Here is a 16,540-nt window from a genome sequence, read left to right on the forward strand (position 1 = left end):
GGGGGGGGGGGGGGGGGCGAGGGTTAGAATCTTGGAATGATTCCACCACTCTCACTCTCACTCAATCAATCAAACACATACCTTGACTTTGTTGAAGGGAATGATTGAATCCACCCATTGTACACAGCTGGTTATGAATCGATTGAAGGTGTCTTTGCGCCTGCCACACATGGCCAGACACTTGTTTCGAAGACGAAGTGCCACTTTTTCTGGACCCGTTGGGTCTTCAGGGAGTATTCCATCCATGAATACAATGTCCATACGTCGTACAAGTTCTAAACTCTTCTGATCGTCGTAGATGCCAGCGTCCAATCCATCGTCGAATGTGAAGAACCATAACATCAGTTCTCCACCCATTACCAAACGATCAAAGTCAACGTTGGGCCAGAAGTATCTCGATAAACTGACCACATTGGTATGGGCCATTTGGTCGCGCTTATTATCTGGACGCCACACGCCCAGTTCCAATCCCTCACGGTAAACATATTCTACATAGGAGAACTCATTCGGATCCAAGTTCCAGTGCATTGGGAATTTGATATCATTTAAAGATAGTGACATTTTTGATTGATTACGTTGATTAATTGATTGATGCGCGCGTTAATGTACAGAGTAGTTCCAAAGTGAATCGATAAGTGTTGGAAGTTGGAATATATCTAAATATAGTAATATAACTATATGTTGAGAATAATGGAAATAATAATAATAATAAATTAATGTACAATCAAACAAACAATGTTATTGAATGAATGATATTGGAATAAATATGATGAATATGAACAAGCAGTAGATGAGATGGTGCGTGGAACTGATCGGAATGGTAGTTGGACCACCGAAGCGAAAGAAGGGTAGTGTCTGAACGAGGGAGAGAATGATGATGGAAGGTGGTTATGGATGGTCAATCTCAATATTTGGAGAAGATTGGATTAGTTGAGTTGAATTGGTTGAGTTGATGATGATGATGTTGTTGTTGATGTTGATGTTGGTATTGGTTGATGTTGGAGACAAGACAATGCAAAGCAGAGCAAAGGTAGGAAGATGAAGATGATATATATTTATCAAAGTAGTAGAGACAATCGACTATTTGTCACGGGTCGATGTAAGTAAGTATATTTGGTTGATGTTGATGTTGTTGTTTGGAAGGTGTCGATGTTCCTACTATACATCCATCCATACTTCCATCTCTTCATCCATCCATCAATCCACCAATCATACCGTGTATGTCAGGTACAGGTCTGAATGACACCTGAGAGTCAGGTCAGATGTCATCTGTCCGTCCATCGAGTATGAGTTGGAGTGAGTAAGTGTGAGAGAGTGGATAGATGATGTTGTAAGCAATGTTGACAACACGGGTTGTGGTAGGTTTATAGTAAAGACGTCTCTCTAGTGTACATCGAGGCATCCATCATAACTAACTGCCATGCCTGTCTCTCTAGCACTCACTCTCCTTCACATCCCATCTTTGGTACCATGTGTGTTAAAGTTGAATGAGTGTGCACAATCAATCACGAGATATAACCACGTCTTGACTGGATCGAGTGTGATTGGACTGGACGGCACTGGAGGACATATAGGGGATATTTTAAATCAGAGTTAAAAGTGTGTGAGGAGGTGTAGGGAGCGTAATCCACTTATGAGCACTGCCTACCTCCATCGCAGTAGCAGTGGTCGTTTGGCAATAGTCGACAAAGTATGATATAATATGATTGATTGATCGCTGTGAACGTGGGGATGGTTATAGTTGTTGTTGATGTTGATGTGTGTCACATCAACACTAGGGTGGGAGTGATAAACTAGATAATGTTATTTGAACGTGATCTATAGTGAGTATCGCCTGATTGATGACGGTCATCAGCTGATTGATTTGATTGATTGATTGATTGATTAAGGTGTGGTTGATGATCTAAACGATGCCAATGCCATATATATAAACTTAGTCGAATGATTGATGGATGGTCTGTACGTTATTAATTAACATGTTATCGGGGAGATAAGTTTATGTGATTGATTGATTGTGTGTGTCAGAATTCACTCGACTGTGGTGATTGATCAATCACATGGCAGTGTGTGATCCGTGTGTGTTACCTTGTGTATGTACAAGAGACATATACACACAACACACTTGGGGGAACATCAACAACAACAACCTGGACAATCTGCTCCGAGATCATGTGACAGTTCAATTACAAAACAGGATAATTGACAACATGTTGATGATGTGAATTGACAGATTATCTAGCCTCCCTCACAACCATGAGCTGGCTCTCTCGAGGCCCTCATCCAGGCCCTCACCTACCCCCTCCATGCCTTAAGGCAAAGTTTGTAAATTGAATGAATGGATGCTCCAGCTCAACTGGAAGAGTGAAGGAATGAATGGTCATTCAAAGTAGTACTTATTATTGAACTATTCGAAGAACTCTAACCGGAGCTGATCGATCAGATGATCTTATTGTCGGGTGTATGGATGGGGGTTGTTGTTGATGTTTGGAAGCTGGAGTAGATGGGATAGGATTGAAAGGAAGGGAAGTACTTGTGATGGTCATGTGTGGCGTATCGACACCAGGTTCAACCACGATCACTGACTGGACTGCTTGGTCTGAGGGTACAATGAACGGATTGAAACCATTAGGGACTAGCACCTGGTGCTGCTTGCAAATATAGACCAGTTATCTATCTCTTGAATGTCTAAAGTTTGAGTGTTTTGTTCTGACCTCCAAGTTGTGGTTTGAGACTCAGAGTGATCTTTGAGCCTCCTGCGCCCAGCTTGGGGAGTGATAGGGTGCCTGCCAAGCTCTTGAGTGAGAGCCTACCAGTTGGCATTGCAGTTGTTGTAGTCGTTGTTGTCGTAGAGGTAGTCGCGAAAGTGACGTCTGCATGCTGCTATGATGTACATATGATCAAGTTTGGGAATGGATGGATATAAGGGTTAGTTCCAAGTTGGATATGTTGGAGTTGTTGAATGGATGTGGATGGATATGAAAGTGGATGGATGTGGATGTCCCGGTAGTATCTGTCCTGAATTTAGGATGGCTGTGTAATACAGGTCAAAAGTCACCGGCGATGAGAGAGGACAGGGAGTACACTGGCAACTTGCATACGACCGATTGCGACAAGGAGTGCTTGCACACCCATTGTCAACAATGATCTCTGTATAGATGCTCAGGCAACCAAGCCCCCAACTCATCCTATTAATGTTGGGCTGGGAACGAAGTGAGAGTAAACCATTGAAGAACAATCACTCAGATATAGCCCCGACAATGACGTCGTCGTCGTCATAGTCATTTGAATGGATTGATGGTATGTGATTGGGTGATTGAATGAATGAGTGAACTTACCATTGATGATGAAGATGATGGATGAGAAGTATGTACATTGTCGTATGATGATGAGGTTGATGTGTCTTTGTGGATGTCGTTGTTGTTGTTGTTGTAGTTGGAGTGTCCGCCACTGTCTACTGTTGATTGATCGGTGTTCGACTCGTTGTCTTGTGTCTCTTCGTCATTGTAGAATTTGACTGGCTTCCATGATCCATCCTCTATTCCATCTATTACATTGCGAATCTTGTTTAGACCTCCCAGCTTCTCGGCCACTGATATAGCATCGGCCTGAGGTATTCCAGGCACAATACCCTTGGCCCATTGTCCAAAAGTATTGAATAGCGTACTCAACTTCTCCTGCACGTTGATGTAAAGTCGTCAATAAGGTGAGTTAGTGAGTGAGTGAGTGAGCGGTAGAGTGGATGAATGACCAACTTACCTTTAGAGTCACCTCACCCTTGGCAGAGTTCATCTTGCAATCTTCCCGCCAGAGTGTGTCGAGCTTGACCAGTCCATTGTCCTTCATGAGGTCGGTGTCGTACATGGTCTTCTTCTTTAGCTTTCTTTTTGTCTTCAAGTTGACCACCTTTGGCTTGGTTGATGCAGATGATGATGATGCTGATGAAGATGATGAGTCCTTGCTTGGTGATAATTTGTTCTTCTTCTTTGTCTGTCGTGGTGAGTCATTATCGTCTTCATCATCGTCATCATCACTCTGGATGTCTCTGCCTCTTTTTGAACCCAATGATACATCAGGCTTCTTTGTATTTGTCTTCTTGACCTTGTCATCTGGCTCTTCTGTTGTCATTTCATCATCATCATAGTCGTCCATTCCACCACCACCACCTCCATCATAGCTGGCAGCATCTCCATTATCATTGTCATCATCACTCTCGTCCACTTCTTTCTTGTCATCATTATTATCGTCATCGTCATCATCACTGTTGTCATTATTCCACTGCATTAGATCATCCATATACTTTGGATGTATTGATATACCATCTGATACAAAGTGACCTTCTACATCATTATCATTCTCTTTGTTGTCTTCCTCGTCGTCGTCATCGTCAAATATATCATCTCGCACCTTATGATTATTATTAATTGATGCTACAGCAACATCACTCTCTTCATCACTCATTCTCCTAAAGTGTATTTGAATTGTGTGTATGTATATGTATATATGTATGTATGTTATAGTTCTATCACTATGAATAATGACTGTGTTATCTGGCATTAGTTAAATTGGTTACGTCAAGTTTGAAGATTTAAATTTTGGCGCATTTTTCATCTGAACCAAAACACCAAGGCAAAGGTTGTTGTCGATGTTGAACAACATAACACAGGACAGTATTTTATAACTAACTAAGTCGACAACGCAGACAGTAGGAGAGGAGAACTCTTCAACTCGACAAGATAATAATAATAGAAGATGTTTCAAATAAGTGGCATTTCCGCCAGGTTTACAGCCAATCACCAGAAGTTCATGCTCATGTACTTGATCTAGCTGCCAGAGTTGTGAATGGTTAAGCTCAGAGGGGCATCATTGCCTTGATCAGTCCCTCCCTTCAGAGTATCTTTAAGTATGCAATTCAATTCAAGTGACACTCTCAATGCTGATGCACCCATCTTCAGGGTGTAATGTTCGCTCTACTTGGGTATGTCAGCGACTTAATTTCTCTCCACAAGGCCTACATCAAACAAAGAAAATAATTCTGATACAAGTTATAACATCACAGCTATACATTATCAATCAAGCACACTTACACAAATACACCGTGATTGCAAATTGATTGATTGTGTATCAACCATGAAGTCACCACCCACACCCCTTGTTATACACACTGCACACCTATCCTTTAACACAACACAGTAATATATGTACATGTAAACTGAACAGAGCGAGCAAACAAGCAAGCAAGCCCCAGAACAACGTAGCCTAGGGTCATACTCTGAATGCATCTTGGAGGAGATATGAATATGTGGAGGTGGAAGTATTGACCCCGAGTAAGTACTATTCAGTTCTCATTTATGATTGAATAGATAGAGATAGAAGATAAATAATGGCGAAATTAATAATATTATCAATCATATTATTTGTTGTAGTTGCTGCAGCAACAATACCAAATGAAGATGGACCAACTGAATTAGGTATGTTAAGTTAATTTAAATTCCCGAACAAGTGAATATATTAATAATATTAATCATTCCAAAATAATAGTTGAGAATAATAATAATTGGAACATGCCCGATAACATTAAGATTGTTACTACTCCACCTTTTGATTCGTACTTTGTCCAAACTCATAAGTTACCACCTCAGGGTCTACAATGGACACTCAAAGGAAAGACTAGTGAGCTGCACTTGATAGGTGATCGTGAGACTCTGTTGATGATCCAGCCAAAGCCAACTGCCACTTATGGGTTCAACAGTCCACCAACAGTACAGATTACCTGTACCATTGATAATAAGGAGTACTCTGTTGTGTTGACCACCAATCCACCTGACCAACTACCACCCACCGAGGCCAAGCAACCACCAATTGCCACAAATGCCTACTCTGTACGTATCACCCGAGAGTTTGTCCGACCTGGAATGAAAGTAGTTGTCAATGATGATGTGACCCAGGTGATCATGCCCAAGGTTGGAATGGATGGTACCCTCCGTCAGTTCAATGTTCCCTTCTATCTGTTTGGTGCCACCGATGCCACCATTCCAATTGGAAATACAAAGGCCGATCCCGCGAGAAAGGCAGCAATATTCCAAACTTGGCCAGTTGCCAACCTGGAGGTGATCGATCATCCAATGGAGAGATTGAGTTGGGACTCAATAGTGATGTTGCCGGCCAATAATAACCCTGCATACAAGATCTTTGGTGCCAGTAGCATGAAGGATGGATATGACCTCATGAATACTGTGTTGCCATTCCTCAAGGCTTTGCAGACTACCAGTGGAGAGGTCAACACCAATCAATTGTACTATTCTCCCTTGATTGCCTTGAACATTCCAAATGGAAATTTCTCAGGCACTGGTGGAGGTCTAGGTGGTGGTACCGTAGGTGCCGGTGATCATGTCTACTCTGGAATATTTATCCACGAGATGGGTCATGCCATGGGACTACCTGTAAGTACCCAATCACATACTAAATAAGAAATCATTTCAATCAATCAAAATACTAACACATTCATACACATTCATACACTTATTATAATAGCATGCTGGAGAAGCGTACAATGATGGCCAATATCCATATGTAAATGGAAGTTTAAAGGGCTCAGTTGTTGGCTTTGACATGGATCACAATGAGTTCTTGGATATTTACATCTCGCCCAACGCAACTGATTTTTTCAATTGCCAAAAACGCTCTGTGATGTTCAATGGAAAATGTGTAAGACAGGATCCAATGCAAAGTGGCTCCGGTGCTCAATCCAAAGGCTATCCATTCTCTTTGTTCTCAGACTTCAACATGGCTGGCTTCCAACTCTATCTCGAAGGCAACACCACCATCAACAGCAAGGGTGAGCATGTGCCCAACGGCAAGATCGTGTACCGTCCAAACCGCAATATCTACGAGCAATGGGACACAATCAGTCTGGCCTATGTCCAGGTGAAGGTGGCAACCGCAAGCAAGGGATTGTACGGTCAGCTCAATCTTGGTTTGCCAACGAAGCGTGATGTGGACATCTACACCATCTTCATGCAGCACAACTCTGCACCAACTTCTACCTGTGTCAACTGTTCAATCATTTACCCATTGTCCAAGAAGTACAAGGGTAACCTGGTGGACTACATCGACCCCACCAATGCCACTCAACTGGCAACCATAACACCAAACACTGGAGATATTCCATGGTACTGTCATTCATATGGATGTGACTACACTATGCGTGTCACCTATGATGACGGATCGTTGTACATCAAGGTGTTGGCCAAAGGTGTCAGAGGCTGGTTCAAACCAACCGATGTTCCACACCCTAACTACAGCAATCCACTTAGTAGTGATAGTATGTTGTGGGTCGTTGAGAATGTTCCAGGTGATAGAAAACCTGTCCTAGCCGAACTCCTCTGGACACCTTTTGCATGGTTGTCCACCTCTCAAGTTAACCCCAAAGTGTTAATATCCAGATCTTTCGTTTGATCAATCAATCAATCTATCAATAAACTATCTAGTTTTGAATGAGATTGTGTGAAAGAGTGATTGAGTGATAGAGTGGTGGAGTGTGTGATTGGAATAGTTCCATGATTGATTTAGTGATTGTCAAATATCAATGATTTATTAGACCTGACAATTAATTGATGGATTACACAACATTCTCCCATTCAGGCTTGACTGGGAATAATGTCTCGAACATGGTCATCAGATGTTCAATGACGGTGGCGTTGGCAGGCTCTCCCAACTCATCATTGAGACAGACAGTCTTGGCTCGTTTACTAATGATTGACTTGAATGCCTTGTCCATCTTCTCCACATCATCTTGCAGTGCATGATACTGTAGTATGTTGGTGGTTGGTTCGAATGTCTTGTAGAATCGTTTGACAAAGTGTGAGTACATGAATCCTAGATTCACCTCGGTGGCCGTACGGTATGGATTGGCTGATGTCAAAGCAAACTCCTTTGGGAATGTCTTTTGCATCAACTTCAACACCTTCTTATTATACATAATAATAGTATGACTATTATAATGTCTTTCAGCATCTCCCCATATACTATTCATTAACTTGTTAGTATAATCAATGGCCCTAAATATCCAAGATAAGTGTATGTCAGTATCAATCCGTCAATCAATCAATCAATCAGACTTTCAACATACTTGTGCCAACTTGATTTGGCCAGGATCTCTGGCTCCTGAGGTGACTTCCATAAGTTAAAATATATAGCTTGTCCTGTTTCCTTGCTATAAAAGTCGGAAGGGTATACTATCCATCGATCATCATTCAATTATATTAGTTCAATCAGTCAATCGTTCAATCTTTCACCATGTAACTTACTTTTGTTGTTTGTAAAAGTATCATCGTTAAAGTAAAGGAAACAATCACCTACATAGTCTGGTAAGTTATAAAAGTTGGACTCTATAGATTCAGAGTTGAATGTTGGTACATGGCTCCTGGATGAATGAGATGTTGGAATGATATTAGTCAACTTGTACCAATGTCAATCAAGGATGTGGTTGTTCATACTTATTGGCAAAGAATTGATCGTGGAATACAAAATGGATGTCCTTGGTATACGACCTATTGAACCAAGTTGGAACTTGACTGTCTGTGACTATAAACACTTTCCTGACCCAAGGAGCATTGATCGGAAGACTCCTCAATGAATACTTCAATCCCATAAGGTCTCTAAATCTATTGATCATCATGGGCGCTTTCCTAAAGTATAATTGATCAAGTGATTGAGTGAATGAGTGATTGGAAAAGTTCCATGGAGTGATTGATATTTACGGGTATGATTGGTTTCTACGATTAATGTGCCATGGATCAGTACCATTGACCCATGTATACACTACATCAATGAAAGGACAGTCGAATGATGGTTTAACAGTTGGTTCATTATGGTTCAGTACATCGATTGTTTCTTCGTATGAAAGTTGACGAGGTGGAGGTGTTGGAGGTTGAGTTGGGGGTTGAGTTGGAGGTGGTGTTGGTGATGGAGTCTCTGGCTTGTTGTTCTCTGGCAACCAAGAATCTTTTGGTAATTCAAAGTCCATCTCTATATTCCTTCCACCTCTATTTGCTACATGTACATCAATATTGTTGATCTTTATAATGTTGGCTTGGCCAGGCAGCAATACCTTGGCCACTTCTACATTGTCTCTTGGTTGTTTTGGATGTGATAGATGTTCTTTATGTTGTTGTTGAGATTGTTGTTGTAGATCAGGTCTTGATTGATCAACCTCTATTGATAATACTTGGACGGGTCGTTGTTGGAATAGATGAAGTATTGATAATGTGAACAGACTGACCAAAGACAATGCCACCAGTGCTCTGGTGATGAATTTAAGACTTAGATATCTTTGACCAATTCTATTGTTCGCCATTATTGTTGTTTGATTGATTTAATGATATAATTGAATATGATATCAAACAATCAGACCAATCTGATATTATATCTTTTGGGATAATGAATGACAATCCAATAACAATCAATCATTCGATCAATCAATCAATTAATCAAACTATCCTAGGATTGAATTGATCGATACCATGTACATGATGTGCATGGTAAGAATGGTGTGTCGGGTGAGACTATTATATTACCTCCGTTTACATGTTCAAATAATTGATCACTACAACTTGATCATACACACAGAGTCGGACTCCATGTCGGAATGTCTATGTCCATACTACCTATCACAAACATACAAGTATACTCTCTATCTCTATCTCTCTCGTCCATCCATTCACTCACACAATCATTCAAGTGATTGGATTGATGGGATCAAACAACCAAACTAACACACACCACTCTTAGATGTATCATGTGATGGGGTTCACACAGAGTGTTTGTTGGTCAATGTTGGCAACAGGTGATACGATTGATTGAAGTGGTAGACACATCATCTGGTGTGTGCCACATCATGTGGGAAGGTGTTTACTGTATTTATACATATGTTCAACATGGTTCCATGTCCGAACTCCGATGTTAAAGTTAAAGTTAAAGTTAACTTAAGTTAAGTCGCTCGAGCTCGCTTTGTCTGGCAAAGGTCAATAGTATGATAAACCTTCATATAATTGTTCATCATAGTCGTCTCCTTCTTTGTATCGATATTCAATATCTGTCAAGTTCGTGTCCTCATCGTCTGAAAGTTGTTCAAAGTCACTATTCCAGAAATCACGTGACTCGGTATCATCATCATCAACAAGGTCCAATGATGATAAAGTTGTTGATGATGGTACAACAATTGGTCGATAGCTGATGAATGATGATGTGTAAATTCGTTTGGATACACTCAAGAGTTGATAATGAATGTTGGATGCGAGGTCATGTCTTGGGGTCATGGACACTTGGAAAGTGATCAAGAGTAGTCTGGTCGATGTGGGCGGTGGTCCGAGTTCATCCAACACCGATGAGACATCGTTCTGATCAGGGATGGACATGTCCAACTGTTCCAAACCACATGTAAGGAAGTGATCGATGCCTGCACCATCGACATAAAAGTGTTGGAAAGCTTTAAGATCGATGGATAGTCGTCTTAGATTGATCGTTTGGCAAAACAAAGGAAGGTGAGGTATTATCTTATGCATAGAATAGACATTGGTCTGGAAGAACTCAAGTGTCAAATGATCAAGACAGAGGTGGGAATTGGCTTGGTGATGGTCCATTATGTTACGAAGTTGCCTTTGTACATAGCGATCCAATCGTGATGATAGCTTAAGTGTTTGTACATGTACAAATATAACTGGTCCATCCATTTGTGATATTGATAGTGTCTTGATGTTGGACTTTGAGGCGATAGCTTCAAGATACTGGTGCATCTTTATGAAACCCAATGAGAGCGAAGTGAGTGTATTGCTCTCTTGTTGAAGATATTGAAAGAATGATGGTTTGTAATCATTGTCAATGGTGTAGTTTGTTGTGAACAATGCTAGCTTTGTCAGTCTTGTACATGAGCGCAGTCCTTCAAAGAACTGTTTGGGGTCTTCAATGTAGACGTCGCCTGGTTCTCGATAGCCCAGCACGAGACTCGTGAGATTGGGGAACGATGATGGATTGAACTTGATGATTAAGCCTGAGAGTGATAGTGATGTCATAGTGATATCGTTGAGTAGTGATTCAATGCCGCGACACAATGTTTGTTCTTCTCTTCGAAAGACCTTTAGCTCCAATGAGCTGATTGATTGAATGTTTGATCGCAGAATGATGGTCTCATCAACTTCACATAGTGATATATGTTGTAATTGAGGGAGACTAGTAATGACACTCGGCAGGGCATTTATAAATTCTTGACAATCACCTTCAAAGTCAACAATGAGGGATTGAACATTATGATAAACGTCATGATGTCGTTGTAGTAATGTATCAATATCATTTAAATAAGGATTATCCAATATGAAGTGAGTTGATATTCTTGATTAAACAATAAGGTGATTGTAGATGAATGATATCTTTGGAGAGTTGTGTATTGTTGAACGTCTTATTCATATGATTTGATACAATCTTAAAGAATCTCTTTGATACCAATGATAATGAGATCTTCCATCTCCAAGCATGAAGTGGATCATCAAACACAATGTCAATGATCCTCGTATATATACTAACATTCATTATCTCCATCAATATTATTATCTCTTTGTCTTGAATTGATTCCGAAGTTGTTTGAAAAATGTATGATCTATTGTTTGTGCTCCCTAACGTCCAAGCCATCACTGTTGCCCGATGACTGTGTACTCAAGTTGAATGTAAGTGACATGGACTGGATGCACAACAATCATTCAATATGTTAACAATCAATCAATCAATCAATCAATCAATCCAACATGATACAGATATCACAAAAGGGCAAGTCAAGTACCTCAGTTGGCCGATGTTGAGTGAGTGGATTGGTTCCAGAATGTGTAGTTTCCACTCATCTCTATCAGTTTTACCATTTCCATGTACCCAATCCGCTGTCTCATTATGTCTGTTAATCGTCAACAATGGATAAAATGACTTTCGTATAATAATATGTTCACCATGCTCCATCTTGATTGATCGAGTACCATCAAACGTAGTAGTGAACTTGATAAATAAAATAACTGGCCCATCCTGTCTACATGGCTATTGCACTTGTGTGAGTTTGAATGGGTTTGAATTGAGTGAGCGCAAGCAGGGTTTATTGCTGGCATATCAAGACTCTGATGAGGAAAAGTTCTTTGGATGACCAATGGTGACTCTGATGGTGTTGTCGTGGTAGATGATGTAGTTGATGTAGTTGATGCAGCAGCAAGTCTGAGCTATGACTCCATAAAGGTGTCCATATTGAAGAGAGTTTGCTCATTCAACTTTGTTGTTGACTCCTCAGTGCATGTGTGGTAAGATATGGAACGGAACTCGCTTGGAGACATTATATTCCTGAGCGAGATAATGATGTTGGACAACAGTTGGTCTTGGTCCAAGACCTCGGCGACATCACTTGTTCGTGTCTGAAGGATCATCTTCTCTGATACTTGCTGGTGCACATGATGTTGGTGACTCAACGGGTTGCACGCTTTGGAGAAGGTGACTTCGTAGGTGCCAAGAACCTCTTTTGAGAGGTGGTTTCTTTGTGTCCAATCATTGTTGCGGTCATCGTTTCCATCGTCGTCATCATTGCCATCGCCATCATTGCCATCGTCGTCATCTACACCCTTGTCGTCGCCATCATGTCCAGTTGGTTTCGGTCGAATGATCTTGTCATTGAATGTGTCGATGAGGTATTGAAGAATTGAGATACCAGTCGAGCGATTCTCAGCTTCGATGAATGATATGGTTGTAGGATTGGAGAACCAATAGAGAATCCAGTGTTTGTACAAGTCTGTCGCAAAAGCGAATGTGGGGAAAGGGAGTTGTGACTTCTTTGATGCTCCAATCAACTCCAGCATTGTTTGCCTTCTCTCGTTTGGTGTTGGACAATGATCCTTGAGCTCAATTACAATGAAGATGCGACTGGAGTCATCCATGGATGAAGTGTCAGAGATGATGAAGTCTGTACCTCCAGGGAATGCAGTTCCCTCCGAATAAAATGTAAGCAGATCGTTCTTGGTGTGGACATCATGAAGATAGAACCTATGGAGCTCAATTGCGTGTGATATCCACTCATAGCATTTCTCCATGTTGGCTGCCTCTGGTTTCTGCCAGATAAACTTGTAGCCGTTGCCTTCCATATACCAAAGTGGTTCCAAATGATGAGGGTCCTTGTCAATTTTGATCTGTACATTGGATGCCAATCGTTTGAAGTTTGAAGAGTTGCCATCTGAGATTGGCGATCTGATGAAGGCTGAGTTGATCAAAATCTGCATCTGCTCTTGATTCTGAAGCTTGATGTCCTGGAGAAGTTGTACCATCTTCGCAACTGTGATAGAAACATTATTAGTATCAATCGAACACTTAATTCGCTCTTATATGTACTTACGATCATTGTCATCACCTCCTCCTGCAGCACCGGCTAGAGTGTATATGTTAGTATTGAATGAAGACATTGCGCCCGATGTTGTTTGTACTTACGAGCTGGTGGAACAACCTGTATCCACAGCGAGTGATCGTCGTTCCTTGGTAACGCAGCCAAAAGTGTTTGGTTCGATGGTATGGCCTGAGGTTCGTTGTTGATCGTAGTTCTTCGCAATGAAAAGGAGTTCAAGGCCAGTTGCTGAGCTTCTTGTATGTTGTCCTTGATCCATGTACGCAAACCACTGATGTTGATGATAGTGGTGGGGATCTCGATTCCTTGATTCGCATCATTGACATAGACCCAAATATTGGAAGTCATTGTGGTCAAGAGGTAATAATAATATTTGTGAGAGATAATGTTGTAGTTGATGTTTGAGGTGAGACAAACAATATGACTAGAGACAATGAGTTGTGTTGTGGGAGTTGTTGAAGATGGGAGTTGAACAATTAGTAACACTGCAGAGTGTTTGGTGTGATTGTTTGTGCGAGGGCAAGGGTTATGCCCGAATCTGGTCAAGTAATGCCAACACTTAAGTTTCTCAAAACACACGAAACACACAAAACACACAACAGGTCATCCATTAACCGCCCAACCAGGGATGCAATACATTGACGAGTTTACATCACAAACATCACAATTATTATCACCAGCCTCTAGATCATCACAACAACCACTAGTTTGGTCTACAACCCCACATGCACCCGACAGACTTGACAACATATTCCGTCATTGCGTCAATGGGTCTCTGTGCATTGGACTCTGCAGTAGTCGTGTCACTAATAACAGCCAGAACAATGTCAAGATCGTTGTTGACGATAATCTCTTTGCCCTATGCGAGCCAGGCAAACACTTCAAGGATAGAGATCTGGTCGCCAACATTCGCCAATTGTTCCAGAACATACACACAACTGGTCACAGTACTCACAACTTTCAGTTTATCTTGAATATGTTCTGTTACCTATTTAACCAACATTAGTTATAATAATAAATATTTATTTAAGCAATGACCAATAGTCCAATACTGGATGGCGATACCTAACAGCATCCACTTCTCTCAAATCTGGTTTCGATAATGGTTGGTGAAAAAGATTATACAAAGATAGGAGGACCCTCATGATTTTGTTGTGGTAGAGTGCTAGGACTTCTATAGACACAGTGTCCAGTTGGATCGATGTCAAGAGAGGTAGCACTTGGTCCTCGAGGCGAGGGTAAGGGCGAGGGTAAGGGCGAGGGTAAGGGCGAGCAAGGGTAGAGCTGAAGGACCATTGCCTTGGTGATTAATTCTAATAATAATACTCTATATAATTTATTTAATACCAAACACCAAGATCGGATGATGGATGGATATAATATTGAACCTAGTTTAGTGCTTGTCCAACATTTGGAACATAGTCTGAGGTGAGTTCTATGATTGTTTGAGCCACAATGATTGGATCCTCAAGCATGCATTGATGACATGAATAGATTTGTTCAACTATCCATCCTGGGTACTTCTTGGTGCGTTCTAAATTATCTCTGATCAAGTTATACACTGCACTTGGTTTGGTACATTCGATGAGTATTTTTTTGTTCACCTGCTCAATTCCTCCATTGACATAATGAATTTGACTGAGCAGGGTCTTGAGGGGATGTGGTGTAGCCTTTTTTATCAATGTCTCCATCATTCTCTTGTCTGTCATTCCAAGGTACTCGGGACTGTAGAATGGTAGAAAATTGCCCTTGTTCTCCGCCTTGATTTTATCGGTCCACATTTGTCTTGTGTCTGGACCAAACATATCGGCCTCACTCTCATTGTCCTCAGGGACCAGGGCATCCAGGTACACCAATGACTTTATAAACTTAGCTCTAAGGTCTGCAACTCCACTGATGACCATGCCGCCATAACTGTGTCCAACAAGGTTGATATCTCGAAGATTGTTGGAATCAATTAAATGGATTACTGATTGAATATGTGTTTCGAGGTCGATTTGATCGCATGTACTATATTTGAAATTCTCTCCCATTCCAGGAAGTGTTGGGGAATAAACCTTGTGTCCTTGGCTCTTCAAATATTTTGAGACATATTCCCAGCACCATCCACCTTGCCATCCACCAGCAATCAATACATAACATTCAAAGTTATTATTCTTATTCTTTTTTAAATTATAGTTGGACATTATTGTGTGTGGATATAAATATTCGGAAAATAATTAAGTTGATTTAATTAATTAGTAAATAAATAAATAAATTGACATGGAGACAATGAATTTTAATATGATCGAATTATTATATATATATATTATTAATATATATAAATAAATAAATATATAAGGCGATTGATTGGATGGAATGATGATGGCGGGAAGTGGGGTGGAGTTTGAATGAAATGAGTAGTTATAACTAGAGTTTGAATGGATGATGTAGAAGATGGTGGTGATTCAAATATGGTCAATGACAATATAACCTCAGTGTCAAAGTTCCAACCAGTGATCAGACAGTTGGATTAATTGATTGGTCAGAATGGAATGGATTGATTGATTGAATGATGGATGATGGATGGAGGGATGGAGGGATGGCAACAAGATGTGATGTGGGTGATATATCTATCTAACGGCAGATGATGATGATGATGATGATGATGCAGTCGTTGATAACAGATACAGTCAATCAATCAGGTCAATAATCAAATGTTAATATTATAATTATACTGCACTGCACTGAACGCACACACTCACACACTCAATATATAATGATGCAATGCCATAAAAGAAACTAGTTCAACATGCCCGCCAGCTAGCCAACTTGCTCATGACATATGCAAGCATGGGTGGTCTTGGCGCGCCAACCCAAGCTAATTAATTAGACTCCCTCTCTGTCCCCCCTACCACAGTCCTCATCCACTCAATACAGCCGCGCACTCTAAGACTGGCTGCATATGATATCATTCATGTTCAGTTCACCATGATAGATCATATATCGCTGACTTGACATGAACTGACCTGAAATGACTTGACATAATATGACACTTGTGCTATATCTACCCCCTTTGTCCAACGGATTTCCATCTACAATGTCACTTACCAATCACTCACTAACACACACTTCACCGCCACACAC

At 40.8% G+C, this 16,540-nt stretch overlaps 5 protein-coding genes across 5 annotated transcripts; 1 reads left to right on the forward strand and 4 right to left on the reverse strand.

Moving 5' to 3' along the window:
- Positions 1-81: 81 nt before the first annotated feature.
- Positions 82-561, reverse strand: SAMD00019534_047180 (hypothetical protein; the record flags this gene model as incomplete). Its single annotated transcript, XM_012900209.1, has 1 exon — positions 82-561. A coding segment is annotated over one exon (480 nt), but the record flags the coding sequence as incomplete, so codon positions are not given.
- Positions 562-2,688: 2,127 nt separating this feature from the next.
- Positions 2,689-4,458, reverse strand: SAMD00019534_047200 (hypothetical protein; the record flags this gene model as incomplete). Its single annotated transcript, XM_012900210.1, has 3 exons — positions 2,689-2,880; positions 3,336-3,674; positions 3,757-4,458. Coding segments are annotated over 3 exons (1,233 nt in total), but the record flags the coding sequence as incomplete, so codon positions are not given.
- Positions 4,459-5,380: 922 nt separating this feature from the next.
- SAMD00019534_047210 (hypothetical protein) lies at positions 5,381-7,507 on the forward strand (the record flags this gene model as incomplete). Its single annotated transcript, XM_012900211.1, has 4 exons — positions 5,381-5,468; positions 5,539-6,440; positions 6,532-7,321; positions 7,488-7,507. The coding sequence occupies 4 exons, from the start codon at positions 5,381-5,383 to the stop codon at positions 7,505-7,507; spliced, it is 1,800 nt and encodes a 599-aa protein (XP_012755665.1).
- A 123-nt stretch (positions 7,508-7,630) lies between these two features.
- Positions 7,631-8,668, reverse strand: SAMD00019534_047220 (hypothetical protein; the record flags this gene model as incomplete). The annotated part of the gene is made up of 4 exons (XM_012900212.1): positions 7,631-8,057; positions 8,129-8,234; positions 8,307-8,422; positions 8,496-8,668. Coding segments are annotated over 4 exons (822 nt in total), but the record flags the coding sequence as incomplete, so codon positions are not given.
- A 3,583-nt stretch (positions 8,669-12,251) lies between these two features.
- SAMD00019534_047230 (hypothetical protein) lies at positions 12,252-13,762 on the reverse strand (the record flags this gene model as incomplete). Its single annotated transcript, XM_012900213.1, has 3 exons — positions 12,252-13,348; positions 13,409-13,441; positions 13,501-13,762. The coding sequence occupies 3 exons, from the start codon at positions 13,760-13,762 to the stop codon at positions 12,252-12,254; spliced, it is 1,392 nt and encodes a 463-aa protein (XP_012755667.1).
- Between the last annotated feature and the right edge of the window lie 2,778 nt (positions 13,763-16,540).

The sequence above is a fragment of the Acytostelium subglobosum genome (assembly GCF_000787575.1).
Source record: "Acytostelium subglobosum LB1 DNA, scaffold: scaffold8, whole genome shotgun sequence".
In the NCBI taxonomy this organism is placed as follows: domain Eukaryota; phylum Evosea; class Eumycetozoa; order Acytosteliales; family Acytosteliaceae; genus Acytostelium; species Acytostelium subglobosum.